This window comes from Phyllopteryx taeniolatus, chromosome 1 (genome assembly GCF_024500385.1).
Source record: "Phyllopteryx taeniolatus isolate TA_2022b chromosome 1, UOR_Ptae_1.2, whole genome shotgun sequence".
Lineage (NCBI taxonomy): Eukaryota > Metazoa > Chordata > Actinopteri > Syngnathiformes > Syngnathidae > Phyllopteryx > Phyllopteryx taeniolatus.
This window is the reverse complement of record NC_084502.1, coordinates 47704854-47724101: the sequence shown is the minus strand read 5'-3', so window position 1 is coordinate 47724101 and position 19248 is coordinate 47704854. Positions and strand designations below refer to the sequence as shown.

The 19248-nt window shown below is 43.3% G+C and overlaps 1 protein-coding gene across 11 annotated transcripts in view; it reads right to left on the bottom strand.

Annotated features, from left to right (window-relative positions):
* LOC133489872 (mitogen-activated protein kinase kinase kinase kinase 4-like) overlaps nucleotides 1-16238 on the bottom strand; it is a 52241-nt gene extending 36003 nt beyond the window's left edge. For 3 of the 11 annotated variants that reach the window (XM_061799093.1, XM_061799102.1, XM_061799110.1), the window contains exons 1-3: nucleotides 15959-16235; nucleotides 15570-15635; nucleotides 4360-4416 (exon numbers count right to left, since the gene is read on the bottom strand). In XM_061799093.1, the coding sequence (XP_061655077.1) occupies nucleotides 4360-4416; nucleotides 15570-15635; nucleotides 15959-16015 (180 nt within the window). In that variant the 5' untranslated portion in view covers nucleotides 16016-16235. Of the gene's footprint in view, nucleotides 1-4359; nucleotides 4417-15569; nucleotides 15636-15958 lie in introns of all 11 variants that reach the window. The other 8 variants (XM_061799119.1, XM_061799128.1, XM_061799137.1 and 5 more) reach the window with 4 other exon arrangements.
* Between the last annotated feature and the right edge of the window lie 3010 nt (nucleotides 16239-19248).

Here is a 19248-nt window from a genome sequence, read left to right as displayed (position 1 = left end):
CATACACGTGGAAGACATACACGTGGACAAACTTGTTCATACCCCTCTTTTACTTACACGTGACTGAGTCCAAGCTTTCTGACACTGGGCAGCACATTTCTCTCTAGCATGCCTTGATAGTCTTGAGATCTCAATAGGGGCTTTTCCACCAAGCAGCCCAGGAACTTTGAGTTTCTGGTAGCAAAATGTTCCTATGGCCCATGTGGTTTGCATTTCCACTGCACCTACCGTATTAGTTCAGGGTACCTTAACCAAATGAGGATGATAAAATACTCTGTTGCTCATTAATGACAAAATTAATTATTATTAAAACAATAATAATTGCAGGTAACTCAAGCTTTCAAGTCAATGTCTTATTTTATATCTTAATCTAAGTATAAAAAATTGTGATATATTTGTTGTTAAATGTTTTAGGCCCCCTCCTGGAGCCATCACCTTATCGTTGTGGAGGGGTTTGTGTGTCCTAATGACAGACTGACAAAACTTCACCCACATCCCGGGAGAGGCGGGGGACATGGAGTCTGAGTGGACCATGCTGCACACCTACATTGTCGAGGTGGTCGACCAAAGGTGTGGCTGAAAGGTGGTCGTGCCTGTCGTTGCGGCAATCCCCAAACCCATTGGTGGACACCAGCGGTAAGGAATGCCATCAAGCTGAAGAAAGACTGCTATCAGACCTTTTTGGCACGTGTGACTCCAGAGGCAGCTAATGGGTATCGTCAGGCCAAGCGAAACGCAGCTTTGGTGGTCACTGAGGAAAAAACCCGAGCATGGGAGGAGTTCGGTGAGGCCATGGAAAATGACTTCCGGACAGCATCGAGGAAATTCATCATCCAGCGTCTCAGGAGGGGGGAAGCAGTGCACCATTAACACTGTGTGTAGTGGGGATGGGGCACTGGTGACTTCAACTCGGAACACTGTGAGTCGGGGGGTCAAATACTTCGAAGACCTCAATTCTACCGACATGCCTTTCCAAGACGAAGCAGAGTCTGGCGGCTCTGAGGTAGGCTCTCCTATTTCCAGGTTTAAGGTCACCGAGGTGGCTGAAAAGCTCCTCGGTGGCAGGGCGGATGAGATCCGCCCGGAGTTCCTCTGACATGCCTCTGCAACACTGTGTGGACATCAGGAACAGTGCCTCTGGATTGGCAAACCGGGGCAGTGGTCCCATTTTTTAAGAAGGGGGACCGGAGGGTGTGTTTCCACTACAGGGGGATCACACTCCTCAGCCTCCCCGGTCAGGTCTATTCAGGGTTTCTGGAGAAGAGGGTTCGTCTGGAAGTTGATTCTCAGATTCAAGAGGAGCAGTGTGGTTTTTGTCCAGGCCGTGGAACAGCTCAACACCCTCTGAAGCGTCCTCAAGGGTGCATGGGAGGAGTTCGCCCAACCAGTCTACATGTGTTTTGTGGACTTGGTGAGGGCGTTCTACCATGTCCCTTGGGGAGTACTGTGGAGGGTGCGCCATGAATATGGGGTACAGGAGCTATACAGGGCTGTTCCGGTCCCTGTACGACCGGTGTCAGAGCATGGTCCGCATTGCTGGCAGTAAGTCGATTACGTTTCCGAGTTGGACTTTGCCAAGGCTGCTCTTTGTCACAGATTCTGTTCTTTACCTTTATGGACAGAATTTCTAGGCACAGCCGAGGTCTTGAAGGGATCCGGTTTGGTGGCCTCAGCATTGCATCTCTGCTTTTTGCAGATGTGGTTCTGGTGGGTTCATCAAGTCGTGACCTTCAACTCTCCCTGGAGTGGTTCGCTGGTGAGTCTGAAGCAGCTGGGATGAAAATCAGCTCCTAAATCTGAGGCCGTGGTCCTCAGTTGGAAAAGTGTGGAGTGCACTCTCCAGGTCAGGGAAGAGATCCTGCCCTAGGAGGAGGAGTATTTTGGGGTCTTATTCATGGAGTGGGAGATCGACAGGCGGATCAGTGCTGCGTCTGCAGTGATGCAGACTCTCTATCGGTGTGTCGTGGTGAAGAAAGAGCTGAGCCAAAAGGCAAAGCTCTCTATTTACATTCCTACACTCACCTACGACCCACAGCTCGTGACCGAAAGAACAAGATCGCGGATACAAGCGGACAAAATGAGTTTCCTCCACAGGGAGTCCCGAATCTTTCTTAGAAATAGGGTGAGAAGCGCAGTCATCCGGGAGGGGCTCAGAGTCGGGCCGCTGCTCCTCCGAATTGAGAGGAGCCAGATGAGGTGGCTGGGGCATCTGGTTAGGATGACTATGTCTGCCGGCTGGCCTGGGAACACCTTAGAAGCCCACCGGAAGAGCTGGACAAAGTGGCTGGGGGGAGGGAATTCTGGGCAAAATTTTATGCATTGCAGATAGCTCAATATGTGGCTCTGACTGGGTATCACTGGACCTCCGTAAGTAATACAAATTACGTCGGAATCACTGCACAAATTGCTAATGTCACAGACGGGACATGGCATTTACAATCTTTTGCCCTGCCTGTGCAGAAGACTATCACCACACACTTGGGCTGCACAAAATATATATTTTTTCCCCAAGCGTCTTCATTGTGATGTAAACGTGCGCAATAGTCACATCGCAGGGTCTGCTGCAATGTTGGTGTTCTGTAATATACAGTGAATCAACTTTAACATTAAAAGTGACAAGCAGAGGGCCCTGCTTGGACATGCCAATTGCAGACATGCAAACAGCAACAGCATGAAAAAGGCGACCCAAAAAACACCCACAGAGAATTATTTTTTTTTTTAACATAAATTAAGCAATCTGGAAGACCGAAGAGTACAATAGGGCAAAATCAACAAATTTTCTTCACGCAGAAAAACATTTATTTACACCACTCAAGTACATGTTGATGTATAAATTTAAATTTGCCTCATTTCTTTTCTTTTTTGTTCTGGCCTACAACTTGACCCAGGCCCATCTCCACCTGCACCTGCTGCCTGCTTCAAGCTGTGCCACATGAATAGCATCCTCCTCTTTAAGCACTCCATCCATCCATCCATTTTCTACCGCTTATCCGGGTCGGGTCGCGGGGGCAGTAGCTTTAGCAGGGACGCCCAGACTTCCCTCACCAGGGAGGCGTCCGGGAGGCATCCGAATCAGATGCCCCAGCCACCTCATCTGGCTCCTCTCAATGCGGAGGAGCAGCGGCTCTACTCTTGAGATCCTCCCGGATGACCGAGCTTCTCACCCGATCTCTAAAGGAGAGCCCGGACACCCTGCGGAGGAAACTCATTTCGGCCGCTTGTATCCGCGATCTTGTTCTTTCGGTCACGACCCACAGCTCATGACCATAGGTGAGGTTAGGAACGAAGATCGACCGGTAAATTGATAGCTTCGCCTTTCAGCTTAGCTCCTTCTTTACCACAACGGACCGATACAAAGTCCGCATCACTGCAGACGCTGCACCGATCCGCCTGTCGATCTCCCGTTCCATTCTTCTCTCACTCGTGAACAAGACCCCAAGATACTTGAACTCCTCCACTTGGGGCAGGATCTCATCCCCGACCTGGAGAGGGCATGCCACCCTTTTCCGACTGAAGACCATGGTCTCAGATTTGGAGGTGCTGATTCTCATCCCAGCCGCTTCACACTCGGCTGCGAAGTGCTCCAGTGAGAGTTTGAGCACACGGCTTGATGAAGCCAACAGAACCACATCATCAGCAAAAAGCAGAGATGCAATACTGAGGCCACTCTCATTCTTCAAAAGAATTGACTACAATCTTTGTCTGTTTCACGCCATTTTTCACTATTACCAACTTCAAAGGCTAATCCCAAATGTATCCTCCAGGAAAATATTAAGTACAGTATTTTTCTGTTTTTATTGGCCATTTCTGAAGTTGAAGTTAGTTCATTCATTATGTGACATAATCCCTAACATCGCCCCGTCGCTTAATACATTGAACATTAGCATCCATAAACTAATTGATAAATGTAGGCGCGTTTCCTAATTAATACAAGATATACTAGTGGATCAGCTCTTGTCGCCAATGTTACGTGTGCTTCGCAGTTTCGCTGGGACCGCAACCAGGGCCACGACCCGCAGCACCTCAGAGACATTTTTTTTAAAATCGCAATGTCATGTTTTTCCTAATATCGTGCAGCTCTACCAGACACTATGCTGAAAACTGGGCGGAGCAATTTATCTCTGTGGCAGACGAACAGGGAATTCTACACAAGGTAACCACAATTGGAGGAGACAGTGCACGAACAATGATAGCTGCAGACACTTCCCATTCCAATACATGCCTTATGTTTCTCACATCATGCCAAGAGCCATCACTGTTAGGCTTGGTGATATTGGGTTTAGTGACGCAAACTAACTTAAAAAAAGGTGGAAGCTCTAAACCCTGAATCAATGCAGAAAGAAAAATGTCCGGCTTTACCTCTGTGACATCCATGACCTTGATGGCAGCCAGCTGTCCAGTCTTGACATGTCGTCCCTGTAATAAGAAATGCCATAAGTCGTTTAATTAAATCTCACTATAATTTCCAAATACTACAACTATAAAACACAGTCACACATATGACGCAGTCAACGCACACCTATCTTTTTAAAAACCACACATGTTTGGTGACAGGAGAGAGGATGAGATGGACACTTCCATCTTTAATCCACTCCACTTTGATCCCAGGAGGTTGCTGGCTGCTGAAAACACTATGAGGTTGCCATCTTGGCTCCCAAACCCAGCATGAGCGACAGGAACTGATGCACCAAAACACCAATCAAAATTTGCTGCTTTTTCTTTTCCACCCTGTGTTTCAGCGAGAACTTTCCAAAAGTGGCTTGCTTCCACAACCATGTCATCCTAAAGGTGTTTGATACTTGGGTGCACACTTTGAGGCATCAGTCAACTGGCCTTTTAACTTGGCACATGGGTGCAAGGCGACCCTAAGGTCCATATTGTTTCATGTAGGCAGAGAGGGAATGCGCACATCTTGTGTTTTTTTGTTTGTTTGTTTTTTTAAAGGTCAGTAATGTGCATGTGACCTTCCTTGTGACGAGCAGAGCTCCACAGTCTGCCAAAAGCTTTGGAACAGAAACCAAGGTCACAGAACACAATCTTGCAGTCAGCTTATGTGACGCACTGTCACGCATCCCAGGTGAAGAAAGAACCTGGCAAAAGTAAGCAGCAGCACATGACAAGCAGAACTGAGAATTACCCAGTCCCCTACCATCGTTATCTAGGATTTACCACGGTCCCCGCTCAAGCACTCCAAAGTAAAGTGAGGATGCAAGGAGGGAGGTGGTGGAAAGGAGACAGGGCAATAGACAGATGCTACTACTGAATAAATAAAATGTTACATTTACATAGGGGGAAAAAATGTGTTGCATACTGTAGATTTAATGCTTGCATGCGTGTGAACAGTTGCAGGAAAGTGTATGTGAAGCCTTTGGAATCAGACATCCAAACACCAAAGGCATGAAAAAGGTGACAAAAAAAAAAAAAAAAAACATTGTAGGGGGGTCTGTGGGGATCCCCCGGGCCCCCGCAGAGATTTTTTTTTTTTTTTTTTTACTGTAAATGAATGTGAATTTTACTGTTGCATTTCCCCATGGCAAGTGCCACTCATATCATTTTCACAATAGTCTGTTCCTTTTCTTTGTGTTATTTCTACAATCCTTAAAAAGGTTTTATATGTAAGAGTAATTTTGCAGGGCGTGAAGGAGGACACTAAAGGCACGCCCCCAGTAGGTATATAGTATGTGCATTGTGAAAAACATCGGTTTGGCTAAGGACCCCCGAAAACGGCACTTACGAAGAAACACGTTTACGAAGCAGTTTAAACTGCAAGTTATCAGTTACGCGGAGGAACATGGGAATCGAGCAGCGAATGGTTCGCAAGTGGAGGAAGCAGGAAAACGAGCTTCGCCAAGTCAAGAAGACGAAGCCGAGTTTCCGCGGAAACAAGGCGAGGTGGCCTGAGTTGGAAGACCAACTCGAGCAATGGATTAATGAACTCCAACCGCTGGACATCGGTGTAAAAAGGCGTTCAAAGTGAAGTTGCGAGCGGTGTGGGAGCGATGGATGACAGATGGCGAATACAGCTTTACTAAGACTAGGAGGCAGCGACGGGCGAGTTACGCCACCATATGTGAATGGATTGTGGATGCTTGGGCTAACGTGTCCGCTTGCACTGTTGTTCAAGCTTTCGTAAAAGCCGGCATCATTTCTGAGGAGCCGCACGGCAACGAGACTGACTCCAACAATGACGAGAGGGAACCTGGCGTGTTTGATGGAGAACTTGCCCAGCTGTTCATTTCGGATACAGAACATGAGGACTTTGATGGATGAGGATTGATCAATAAAATTACGTGAGTTCATTGTTAAATACTTCAATAAAGTACAACCGAACTCAGTTTTGCTCCCGCTACCTTTTTAAAAACATTGTTTTAGCGTGCCTGCATGCTACCGTATGTTTTATGCTACCGTATGTTTTACCATGCCTCCGCCCAATAATACGGTGCGCCTTATGTATGTGTTAAATACAGAAATAGACCCTGTAACTGAGACAGCGCCTTTTAATACGGTGTGCCTTATGGTCGTGAAAATACGGTACAGTGTTCCCTCGCCACTTTGTGCTTCACGTTTTGCAGCTTCAGTGCTTCGCGGGTTTTTCCAAAATATTCATAAAAAAAATAAAAAAAATCATAAAAAAATACTAATGAAAAAATACAACCATATCAGCAGCCATATTGCGGAAAGACACATTGTGTCATGTTGATGCATGAGAGAGAAGGTTTCCCTGCATGCCAAACAAAGAGACTAGTTGACTCAAGTGAACTTAAAATGCTGTTTTTAAATGGTGATTTCATTTAATAAGGAAAAAAACCCACAATTCAACGTTACCTGGCCCTGTGTGAAAAAGTAAAGGCCCCCTAGACCTAATAACAGGTTGGTCCATCCTCAGCAGCAACAAGTGAAATCAAGCGTTTTCTATAACTGGCAAAGAGTCTTTCACATCTCTGGGGAAATATTTCAGAACACCTCTTACTTGCAGATTTTTTTTAATTCAGCAAAAACTGAGGGTTTTTGAGCATGAACAGCCTTTTTAAGGTCATGCCACTGCATTTCAATGAGATTCAAGTCTGGATTTTGACTCAGCCATGCCAAAACCTTTTTTCTTTTTTAAGCCGTTCAGAAGTTGACTTGCTGGTGTGTTTTGGATTGTTGTCCTGCTGCAGAACCCAAGTGCACTTCAGCTTGACGTCACAAACTGATGGCTGAACATTCTCCTTCAGGATTTTCTGTTAAAGAGCAGATTTCATGGTTCTATCAATCACAGCAAGTTGTACAAGTCCTGGTGGAGCCATCAAACTAACACCACCATGTTTGACTGTTGGTATGATGTCCTTTTTCTGAAATGCTGTTGTACATTTACACCAGATTTAACAAGACCCACAGCTTCCAAAAAGCTCAACTTTCATCTCGTCAGTCCATATAATGTTCTCCAAAAAGTCTTGGGAATCATTCAGCTGTTTCTTTGCAAAAGTAAGATGAGCCTTTATGTTCTTTTTGGTCAGCAGTGGTTTTCGCCTTGGAACTCTGACATGGATGCCATTTTTGATGTGTCATGAACACTACTGACCTTAACTGGGGCAAGGGAGGCCTGCAGTACTTTAGAAGTTGTCCTGAGTTCCTTTGTGGCCTCCTGGATGAATCATTGCTGTTCTTTTGGGTTAATTTTTGTAGGCCAGCCACTCCTGGGAAGTTTCACCACTGTTCCATTTTTTTCCACCATGTGAGGACAAGCGCTCTCCCTATGGTTCGCTGGAATCCTTCAGGTTTAGAAATGGCCTTTGGAACCCTTTCCAGACTTATAGATGTCAATTACTTTATTTCTTGACTGTTCTGGAATTTCTTTAGATAGTGTCATTTTGTTACAGCTTTTTAAAATATTTTTGTCGCAGACTAAGTGATTTATTGATTGAACAGGTCTGAAGGTAATCAGGCTTGGGTGTAATCAGTGAAAATTAACCCAAAATTGTGATTAGCCACAGTTATTTCACAATTTAATAAGGGGCTAATTTCTTTTTCCACACAGAGCCAGGTGATTTTGAATAGTTTTTTTTACCTCAATAAATGAAATAATTTAAAAACAGCATTTTACTTGGGTTATATTGTCTGATATTATATTTGTTTGAGGATCTTAGACCGTCAAGTTGGAAAACTATGCAAAAATATATGAATTTGAGAGGGCGGCCAATACTTTTTCACAGCAATTGATCTATCAGGGATGTAACAATATTCATGATATTGGAATATCAAAAGTGACTCGATATTGTGGTGGTCATGTCTCGGTTTAAACTAATGAGCCGTTGTGCTTAAAATTTAGTTTTGGGGCGGCTATAAGCAGCCACGCCGTTTAGTCAGGCTGCTACAGCTCCACTTCCTCTTTAAGAGTATAAATGCACCCGATTGGACGTGTAACCCACGTGACCATGTCCACGTGTGTAAGTGCATACTCACTATTAATGCCGTTGTGTCTGAACTGCAACACAATGAACTATATGGAGAAATACACACAAGGAAGAACACTGACACCCATTAGGCTGAGGGTCATCATGGGGGTGATGGCTACAAAGGAGATGTGTCAGCTCGAGAGAGAGAGAGAGAGAGAGAGAGAGAGAGGGAGGGAGAGAGTGTGTCCGGTGTTTTGCATGTAAACTTTTTGCATTCGGATGAATGTAATGAGGGAATGCAAAAACAAATGCCGTCTTTTAGACTTTTTCCCAGTAGAGAAAGATGGACATAATACAGGAGCAGGGTGGGTGACACATTTAACACCCCCACACTGTGACCTCAGCCCTGCACAGTCTGTCAGCACTCAGGCTCCCAGGACCTTAAACAATGACCTTGACAGTATTTATTCATTAGACAGGGAGGCAACTCAGGAGTTCTGCTCCATCCCATGGAACAAGCAATCCAAGGCAGTAAGGTTTTAGGCGAACACTTTCACTGACAATTGCTGTTTGAATACCAGTACATCCAGGCACTATACGGCACTGCTTGTCATGCCAAGCACACTCCCAGAAAAGAAAATGCCTCATCCCAAGAGAAAGGGTGAAGCTACACACCTCTTAAAGTAGTCTAGAAAAATGGGACTGCTGGGCTGGAAAGAAACATCCAATCATGTCATGGAAACAGAATGAAAAAAATCTGACCAAAGGAGGAGCATCCACAGCCTTAATGTTATCATGCCTCATTCCTCCATCGAGAGCGAGGAAACTGAGATAGCGAACCAAGCCAGCTATGTCTTACACCAGCTGATAAAGAGGAAGAAAGGAAGAGTCTCTGTGCAGCGGAGGAGGTTTTGGGAGAAGAACATGGAGAGCAGCACACTGACTCACCGTTTCTTTACAACAAACTGATCTCTCAGTGCTGACCCAGTTCATCCACTCTGGCCTAGTTGAAACAACATGTTTCCCCAACATATATTACGTAACATTTTTACGAGGCTTTACACGATCAGGATTTTTGGGGACGATCACAGAGTTTAAAAAACCGATATCCAATCACCGATCCGATCACAAGATGGAGCAATGTGTTTCAATGACTTGTTCATTTACTTAATTGCTCAAAAAATTATATTTCCAATAAATATATCTTTGTTCATCTATTCATGCCAGTGAGGCATAGTGACAGAAATAACAAATAAATGCTCTTCTATTAGATGGCAGGAAGTACATACAATAATTAATGTATCCACTTTTTGTTTGTTGGTGTGCCGTGAGATTTTTCAATTTTAAAATATGTGCCTTGGTTCCATAAAGGTTGGAAATCACTGCTCTAGTCAGGTATTCTAATCAGTCAGGTCAACCCAACATTACAGAAATAATGGGTGCTAACTTAATGTAATTAAATTATTTTATTGTAATTACATTACTTCACACACACCGGAACTTTAGAGCATGATTCGACAGAACGCCGGGACAACCGTTAGTGCTAGCACTAGCTTGCTAGGCTACATAACGTTTTGTTGCCTGCTTGCGAGCTGTATCGTATTAAAAGAACGTGAACATACTTCAAGCAATCCTTGAATTAAAGTCCTCTCCCGAGCACCGGTGACCACCAACACACGATTTTTCCCCATTTAGTTCTTATAATACACACGACGTGATCAAGTGTTGTTGTTGAGGCCATGGTAACGAGTGCATCCAGTCGCATTTTAGTTGACAAGATAAAGACCAGTGATCGTAAAAAACAGGATACGGTGGTATTGGAATACAAGATTATATTGAAGTAGTCTGAGATAGTGCAATTGTGAAAGACCAAATTTGTCTTGTAGTCTGATCCACGCATTTCTTGTTGTCTGTCTCGGACGTGCTGTCTGTCCCACACTGCTGACATTTTTATTTTTATTTTTTTAATAACTTCATTGGCGGTCAGATGCTATTTACAGTACTACGTCAAAAGACACGCAACAAGACCAAAACTAAACTAGCTTTTGGATTCAAATATACCGTACACGATGGCGACGTGGTGTAAGTGTCTTTTGCGGCTTTGTCATAATTTGCCGAGCCGATCAATGACTTCATTGATCGCCTCGGCGAATTATGACAAAGCCGATCAGCATAAAATGCTAATTATCGGCCAATACCAGTCAGGACGATAAGATCGGTGTAAAGTCTCATTTTTACTGGTTACAAATATGCACAACAATGTAGTTCGCAATAAATTTTATGTGTGTAGTTGAAGTGGCTTTAAACCGATACTGGCTATGCACACAGATTCATTCACAGTATTATAGTATAGTATAGTATAGTATCAATGCAAACTAGAACTAGTAGACATTCCAACAGCTTCTTCTCTCTTGCAATCAACTTCTTGAACAGCTAACTTACAATTCCATTACAACAAGCTGGCAATTTTTTGACTTGAGTTCGTTGTCACATTTCTGTATTATGTATTACTCGTGCACTCACTGTAGTTGTCTCGCCGTGCTGCACTATTTGCATATAGTGGCCACTCATGCCAGAGTAGCATCTGCTCCATTTGCACACTGATTGAGGACTATCTGTAACATTTGCACAACCATTGTCCCAGATCATCGCAGTACTCGTCACTTTAAACCGCATACACTCCTTGAAGTCTCAGTGCCCTTTGCACAATGGTCATTGCACCGGACTATTGCGATATTAGCCATTCGAACTGAGGACTCTGCATCTTTTTGCACAATTGTTGTTTGTTGTTGTTTTTTGTCAATGTCTTTATGTCTCCAAAGTGTTCTGTAAATTGACTGACTGTTGTACTAGAGCGGCTCCAACTACCGGAGACAAATTCCTTGTGTGTTTTGGACATACTTGGCAAATAAAGATGATTCTGATTCTGATAGTGGAACTTTCACTCAGATTAGTGGAATGCAGAACTGAATCATTATTTTGTTTAGTATGGTTAATCAAAATCTGCACCCAACACTTCTTCCCCCATCAAGCAACCAACAGCTGTTTTTCAGGAATGTTGCGACAACAATAGTCAGCAACAGTAGATATGAAAAAACTTACCCATTTATTATTAACCAATAGGCTTCATAGAGTTTAACCATAAACATAAGCATTTACTAAAATTGAATAAAACGTATTAAATTACCTTAGAAAATCCTCACAAATAACCTCAATAAAACCCATGAAAAAATATGAATAGATATAAAATACATATTTATATATAAATCCATATTATACGTATAAAATGCAAAATAATTCAAGTGCACTTCAGTATTTACTGTCAGTATATGGTGGGAACAGCATTTACTTTGTCCACTAGTCCGGCACTACACGTGAACTTCTTTATGCATCTCCCTGGAGTAGCCAATAAATTTATCGACAATGTCGTGTCAGATGGGAATAAAGTAGTGAGGCTCGAGTTGTTTGTACTGTCCCCGTTCGTGTGCGCACTGTTCCTGCCGTGTGCGTCTTGACCTCTGAGGGGCACTGTGGTGCACACAATGAGACTTGAAAGAATGTAAATGAAGAAAGTCACGCTTCAATACTGTTAATATAACTCATTTTTCACAGAATTTGAAGAATATATGCCTGAGAGTATTGTTATATTGCATGTGTGTATTGTTTATACAGCATTTGTGTATCAACATGCATTATTTTGAGAGAAATAAGTGACAGAAGTTCTATGCTAATTTTTGTTAGTTTGTCAATGGTGTTTTTTTTATTGTGCGTTACATAGATATGAACACTAGATACGCCAGCGCGCTGTAGCCACCCGGCTAACTGACGTGCCTACCTGGCGGCCATGCTGGATAGGTCGACGTTCCCGTAGAAGGCAATGCATGGACACAAAGTCGTAACTTGCACATTTCTCAACCAATTTTCATGAGGGTTACTGATTTATCAACGCCAAAGCGTATGCTATCAATGCACAATACTTTAAAAAAAGCAAAAATCCCCGCCTCGTTTCCCGCTGGGGGGGGGCTTCTCTTACAGACCCCCACCCAACAGCACATTCCATCACTTGTCACCTGACCACTCAGCTATCAATACAATGATCAGCAAGCCGCATAGAGCTATGAGCTGTGCAGTGCAGTCGGACTCATCCAGTGCCTTTGCACGACTACTACTACAACATAAAGAGCAATTTATTAGAAACAGCTCAGTTTCACAGGCTCACTCATCCTGGATTTGCCGGCTCAGCAACTCTGTACACCAGTTGACTAACATGCATGTGGCATGGTGTTCATTCACTAATAACTTCGATAGACACACTATAGGCTTTAATTACTTGTGCTGGGATCACTAACAACAACACAGGTTATACTAACATATCAATTCACAGGTTCTTATCGGTGTTTAAAGACTAAAAAAAAGAATCCCTCCGCACCACTCGTCAATAGCACTACCTTGCTCATTTTCCCACATCCTGTCCTGCCCTTTTCTGTCCTCTCTTGTTCTCTTGGTTAGTTATTGCATGTCCTCACCAGGTGTCCCCAAACCCCCCCCCTACGCACAATCTACAAATAACTGTTGTAATTTTACTTGTGTTCAAATATCTAGACTATCTCACGACTGTTCTGCTGTGGTTCTCACCCCGAGTCCCCTTGTCCACTCTATCCCTCTGTCTGTCCCCTAAAACCCTTTTCTGTCCAGCTACATTTTCAATAAACATAAGAATAATAAAAAATTAAAAAAAATAAGCAGAGCGAGTATTTCAAACTCCCCTGTTGCACAGCAAAACTGTTCCAGCACAAAGACATACAGAGCCACCATTATGCAAGGCCATGCAGCTGAACAGGACCGGTTTAAGAAAAAAGAAAAAGGTCAGTTATTCACCACTGTATAATGCAACCACAATAATGAATCAATATTTAATTATTACTTTTCTGACAATATCAACATAAATCTGAGCGTTTCTATTCTTTCTAATGCCACACTTGTGATACAGTGTTTGTTCTGGATGTCATTCGATTGTTCAAGTGTACCTAAGGCTAGATTTACAGCATGGTGGAAGAGATAATTCTATTTTTGTGGCACAAATGGGATCGTCATGGCAGTGCAATTAGGGGAGAAAAAAAAAGCATGTAAACAGAGAGATCAGATATACCCTGTCAATGCTAGTGTGACATTATCAAAACACAGATTGCTGTTGCAACTTTGAATGGAGTATCAATAAACAACTTTAACCAAGCAACATTCACTCTTACTCCTTGCTACTATGATGGCACCTTGGCTACCTGTTTTTGTGATCATGTGGGCTCTGCATGCCATCCGGGCACTGCTGGATAGAAGTGCTTGGAGCGCAGCATGGAATGCACTGCTTGTATAAGAGTGGCAAAAGCTGAGAGTTTAGATCAGTGGTTCTTAACCTTGTTGGAGGGATGGAACCCCCTTGTGTGCACGGAACAAAAAAGAAGAAAGCATTTCAACTCGAGGTACAGCACCGCAATGGTAAACACCAATTTTGACGCTCCCTTGCGTTTTGAACGGCATGAACAAGGCATTCAAAATGCAGTGTAAAAAGGCTCTTACGGATAAAGCACGCGCGTACACGCGGTGTGTGTCAAGTCCTCCGTCGAACCCCTGCGACTGCCTCACAGAACCCCTGGGGTTCGATCGAACCCAGGTTAAGAACCACTGGTTTAGAACCACTGATTTAGAACCACTGGTTTAGATCCAGTATGATTCGATCCTTGTTTATTTGCTGACATCGGACCGATTTCCGACCTCAAAGATCAGTTCGGGACACCCCTATTAAATTAGCAAAATAATTATTGATAGCGACCAATGGCGTAATCTAAATCAATGGGGGGAGCCACCCCAGACCAACTCAACTATAGATAATGCTTTATTTTTACGAATTACTCGGCTAAGTCAACCTAAAAAATAGGTTGATGGAAAATTTCTGCCTTGAAGCTCCGCCAGGACCAAAAAAAAAAAAAAAAAAAACCTCCTGAACCAATGTTTGCGCCGCTGGAACCAATATTTCACACAGACATTTATTGCAGACGAACGCAATGTTGGGCCACTGATAAACTTCACCAAAGATTACAGAGGAGCGTCTGTAGATGATTTTTAAGATACTGTTAGATGTGTAATGTACATATAACATGATTTATGAGTGAGCTGAACAGCAGTCAAAGTTTTTTTTGTTTTTTTTTACCTAAAATGTAATCGCTAGCGTGCTAAAGCTAATCGCGATTGCGAACCATTTAGCATTTTGCCATCTCAAATTCTGTACAACAAAATTTATACCATACACTCAGTATCAACATATGTATGTAGTTTAAGGGTTGAAGTCCTTCCCTCATAAATGAGAATAAAATGTATGTTAGTCGGAAAAAAATATTGATAATGATTATTCAACCAATAATTAATAGGACATTGATGGATTCTAAAAAGATTAGAGAGTGACAGCCCAATTTACTTTTGTGTTGTTGCTATTCCATCCATGTAAATGCAGCCATATGGGATGTGTCACTTGTTCACGTATATAGTCCAAAACATCAGACATCAGGATTAATTTGGAATTGGGTACTTGGACCTGCAGTGTAATTTAAGACAAATTGCACATGTATGTGCACTGTCAATGTTGATGCGACAACCATCCCTGGACCAAACATAGAATGCATGTCTCCCTTCTCACAACAACAAGCAAAATTCATTTCTAAAAGAGAAACCTGACATCAGGAGTTGAACTGAAAATGAAAATTGGTTCTGATTTAGAAGGGACTGCATGGCAGGCAATACAATTAGTCGTTTCCCCATTTGCACCTTCTCATCTACTTTTCAGTAAGGTGGGTGATGTAAGACAGCTGATGCATCAGACTGTCTGATTCACTCACATTCGGTTACATGAACAATCAACAACAGCTCCAAATCAGGGTCAGACAATTGGGCCTAGACCAAAGTGATGTCATGTATCCGCACGCACACATCGGCGACGTAGTCTGACAGGAACATCTGCAAGATTTCCATTTGCAAACGAGAGTTGTTTTGTTCTCATGAAGGAGATCAGTGGTAGAAAAATGGGAAGAAAAAAAATAAACAATTTAAAAACATTAAAAAAAAAAAAAAAAAAAAAAAAAAAAGCTTGTTGTGATCATCTGTCTCCTGCAGGACAGAGCACGCACTGCGCCTCCAACCAACCTTGTATACTTGTCCGTAGGTGCCATTTCCAACCACCTCCACCAATTCAAATATCCCAGCTGGGTCCTAGAAGAGAAAAGACAGAGCGGGTGATAATGACAAGGATATATCCACTGTTCTGAGGAGCATTGTGCGCGATGAGCCAGCTGTTGCGCCCTGCTTAAGCCTCATGTGCCAAATACATGTGGAACAAAGGAAAAGCAGACAGCGGCAACACCTCGCGTCGGCTCAGCGCTGTTTCACAGCTTCGCCCGAGACAAGGAGAAACGTGTATTACTCAATTTAAGGCCTCTCACGTTAGTCACACGGTACACATTGTGTTTTGTCGAGCTGCGTTAAATACAGGCGAAGAAAACAAAAAGACACGGTCTTAGGTCGGAAGCACTCACCCGCAGTGAAGCCAAGTCAATGTCTACTAGACTTTTAGCTGGAGAGTCGTTCGCCATCTTTCAAATAAAAGCCGTCTTTCACTTTACACCTACTCAAATGTCCACGGACGTCTCATTTGCGAGGATCTCAGGATAAATAGAATCAATGGATGTAGCGTATTCGTCTCTGTGGGGTCCGCTTCTCGGCAGTGAACGCTGGGCTCTTGCTACTCCATGTTGAGGTGGCAGCAGCGGACTCCCTGTTAGCTCCCTAGCCGCTGCCCTGAAGCAGGGTTAGTGACTTCCGCCAATAAGATTTCAACGTAAATGTTACTCTTTTGGAGGGCACGTTTTCTATTGATTCAGATCAGTTATCGGTTCTTTGTATTAGGATTAATACACATTATCAATCGCGGTTAAATATTTAATCTCCGAGTGACGTGTCTTGGTTTTTGGGTGTTTTTTTACAAGTCTTCTACTCTGAAATTTTAAGTGCTCTATTTCCGGTGTTCTTTTTTTCTGTTGCGCGCTTGACGGCAACTTCACCGGCAAGGGAGCGGATCTATTCCGAACACTCAGAAGACAATTGGGCCTTCGCATATCTACCATGGACACGTAGATTGCCACTCTATAACAAATATATCACACAATACACCGCAGCTTTCAGCTACTGCGCGTAACCCGTAAGTGATGTACAACCCCCATCCGCACGCTTGTGCTCATGCGCACCAAGACTTCATTGTCAATATTGGCCGTCAAGGGTGTGGCAAGGGAGCCACCTCAGAAGTGATGCTCAATGTGTATGCAGTAGTTCTCTAAGGGGGCCCGCATGGGACACAATAAGCACATACAGTGTTTTCTCGTTATATCGCGGTTCACCTACTGCTGATTCAGTGCATTACGGATTTTAATTTTTTTCATATTCATATTGCGCATAACTACCCATCTCATGGAATTGTTGAGTGTATGCTGTATTTTTTTTACAGAAAAATAAACGCTTCCTATCATAAAATATTAAAACTGTAAAAAAAACAACAACATTAAAACATATTACAAGGACTAAAATCAACATAGTGTATATAGTACTACTGTGCATTACTGTATGTTTAAGAGTTTAAAAGGTGTTTAAGAGTATAGAAAGTATTTATAAGAGTATGGTAGTGGTTAATAGGAGGGTGGGGAATGTTAATAGTCCGGGGAGATGCATAGTGTCTAGTGTATAATTAATCAATTTTCTGAGACGCTTCTCCTCACTAGGGTCGTGGGCGTGCTGGAGCCTATCCCAGCTATCATCGGGCAGGAGGCGGGGTACACCCTGAACTGGTTGCCAGCCAATCGCAGGTCTCATACAAAGAAACAACCATTCGCACTCACATTCACACCTACGGGCAATGTAGAGTTGTCAATTAACCTAGCATGCACGTTTTTGAGATGTGGGAGGAAACCGGAGTGCCCAGAGAAAACCCACGCAGGCACGGGGAGAACATGCAAACTCCACACAGACGGGGCCGGGGATTGAACCCCGGTCCTCAGAACTGTGAGGCTGACACTCTAACCAGTTGCACACCGTGCCGCCTGTATAATTATTTATTTATTTATTTATTTAATATGTGGTCACTACTTCACCGATTTCCCCTATTGCAGGGGTGGTCTGGAACCGAGCCCCCGTGATAAACAGGCCTTACTATACAATTACTTTGTTGTACAAACTACTTAGGCCAAGTAAAGCAATTAAAGTTCAAGACTCTGACATACAGTACTATGCCAAAGTCTAGCTTTGAAGATCTGATGACATTTTCACATAAATACAGTAAGTAGGACTCAGAACAGACATACATGAACAATGATGCAGCGTCATTATTTTTGTGTTTATATATTGAGATATTCTCCTCTTCTACATTTTTTTTTTAATTTACATGTTTCTGTATTATATTATTTGTGTAAATAAATAGTAATAATAGGGGCGGCACGGTGGCCGACTGGTTAGAGGGTCAGCCTCACAGTTCTGAGGACCCGGGTTCAATCCCCGGCCCCGACTGTGTGGAGTTTGCATGTTCTCTCCGTGCCTGCGTGGGTTTTCTCTGGGCACTCCGGTTTCCTCCCACATCCCAAAAACATGCATTGATTGGAGACTCTAAATTGCCCGTAGGTGTGACTGTGAGTGCGAATGGTTGTTTGTTTGTATGTGCCCTGCGATTGGTTGGCAACCAGTTCAGGGTTTACCCCGCCTCCTGCCCGATGATAGCTGGGATAGGCTCCAGCACGCCCGCGACCCTAGTGAGGAGAAGCGGCTCAGAAAATGGATGGATGGATGAATAATAATAGGTAGCACGGTGGACAACTGGTGAACACATCCGCCTCGCAGTTCTGAGGACCTGGGTTCAAATCCAGCCTCCCCTGTGTGGAGTTTGCATGTTCTCCCCGTGCCTACGTGTGTTTTCTCCAGGTACTCCGGTTTCCTCCCACATCGCAAAAACATGCATAGTAGGTTGATAGAAGACTCAAAATTGTCCGTAGGTATGAATGTGAGTGTGAATGGTTGTTTGTTTATATGTGCCCTGTGATTGGCTGGCAACTAGTCAAGGGTGTACCCCTCATCCTACCCGCAGTTAGCTGGGATAGGTTCCAGCATATCCGCGACCCGAGTGAGGATAAATGGTGTAGAAAATGGATGAATAAATAATAATAATAATAATAATAATAATACAACCCCAATTCCAATGAAGTTGGGACATTGTGTTAAACATGAATAAAAACAGAATACAATGATTTGCAAATCATGTTCAACCTATATTTAATTGAATACACTACAAAGACAAGATATTTAATGTTCAAACTGATCAACTTTATTGTTTTTAGCAAATAATCATTAACTTATAATTTTATGGCTGCAACATGTTCCCAAAAAGCTGGGACAGGGTCATGTTTACCACTGTGTTACAACACCTTTTCTTTTAACAACATTCAATAAACGTTTGGGAACTGAGGACACTAATTGTTGAAGCTTTGTAGGTGGAATTCTTTCCCATTCTTGCTTGATGTACAGCTTCAGCTGTTCAACAGTCCGGGGTCTCCGTTGTCGTATTTTACGCTTCATAATGCACCACACATTTTCAATGGGAGACAGGTCTGGACTGCAGGCAGGCCAGTCGAGTGCCCACACTCTTTTACGAAAAAGCCACGCTGTTGTAACACGTGCAGAATGTGGTTTGGCATTGTCTTGCTGAAATAAGCAGGGGCTTCCATGAAAAAAACGTTGCTGGGATGGCAGCATATGTTTCTCCAAAACCTGTATGTCCCTTTCAGCATTA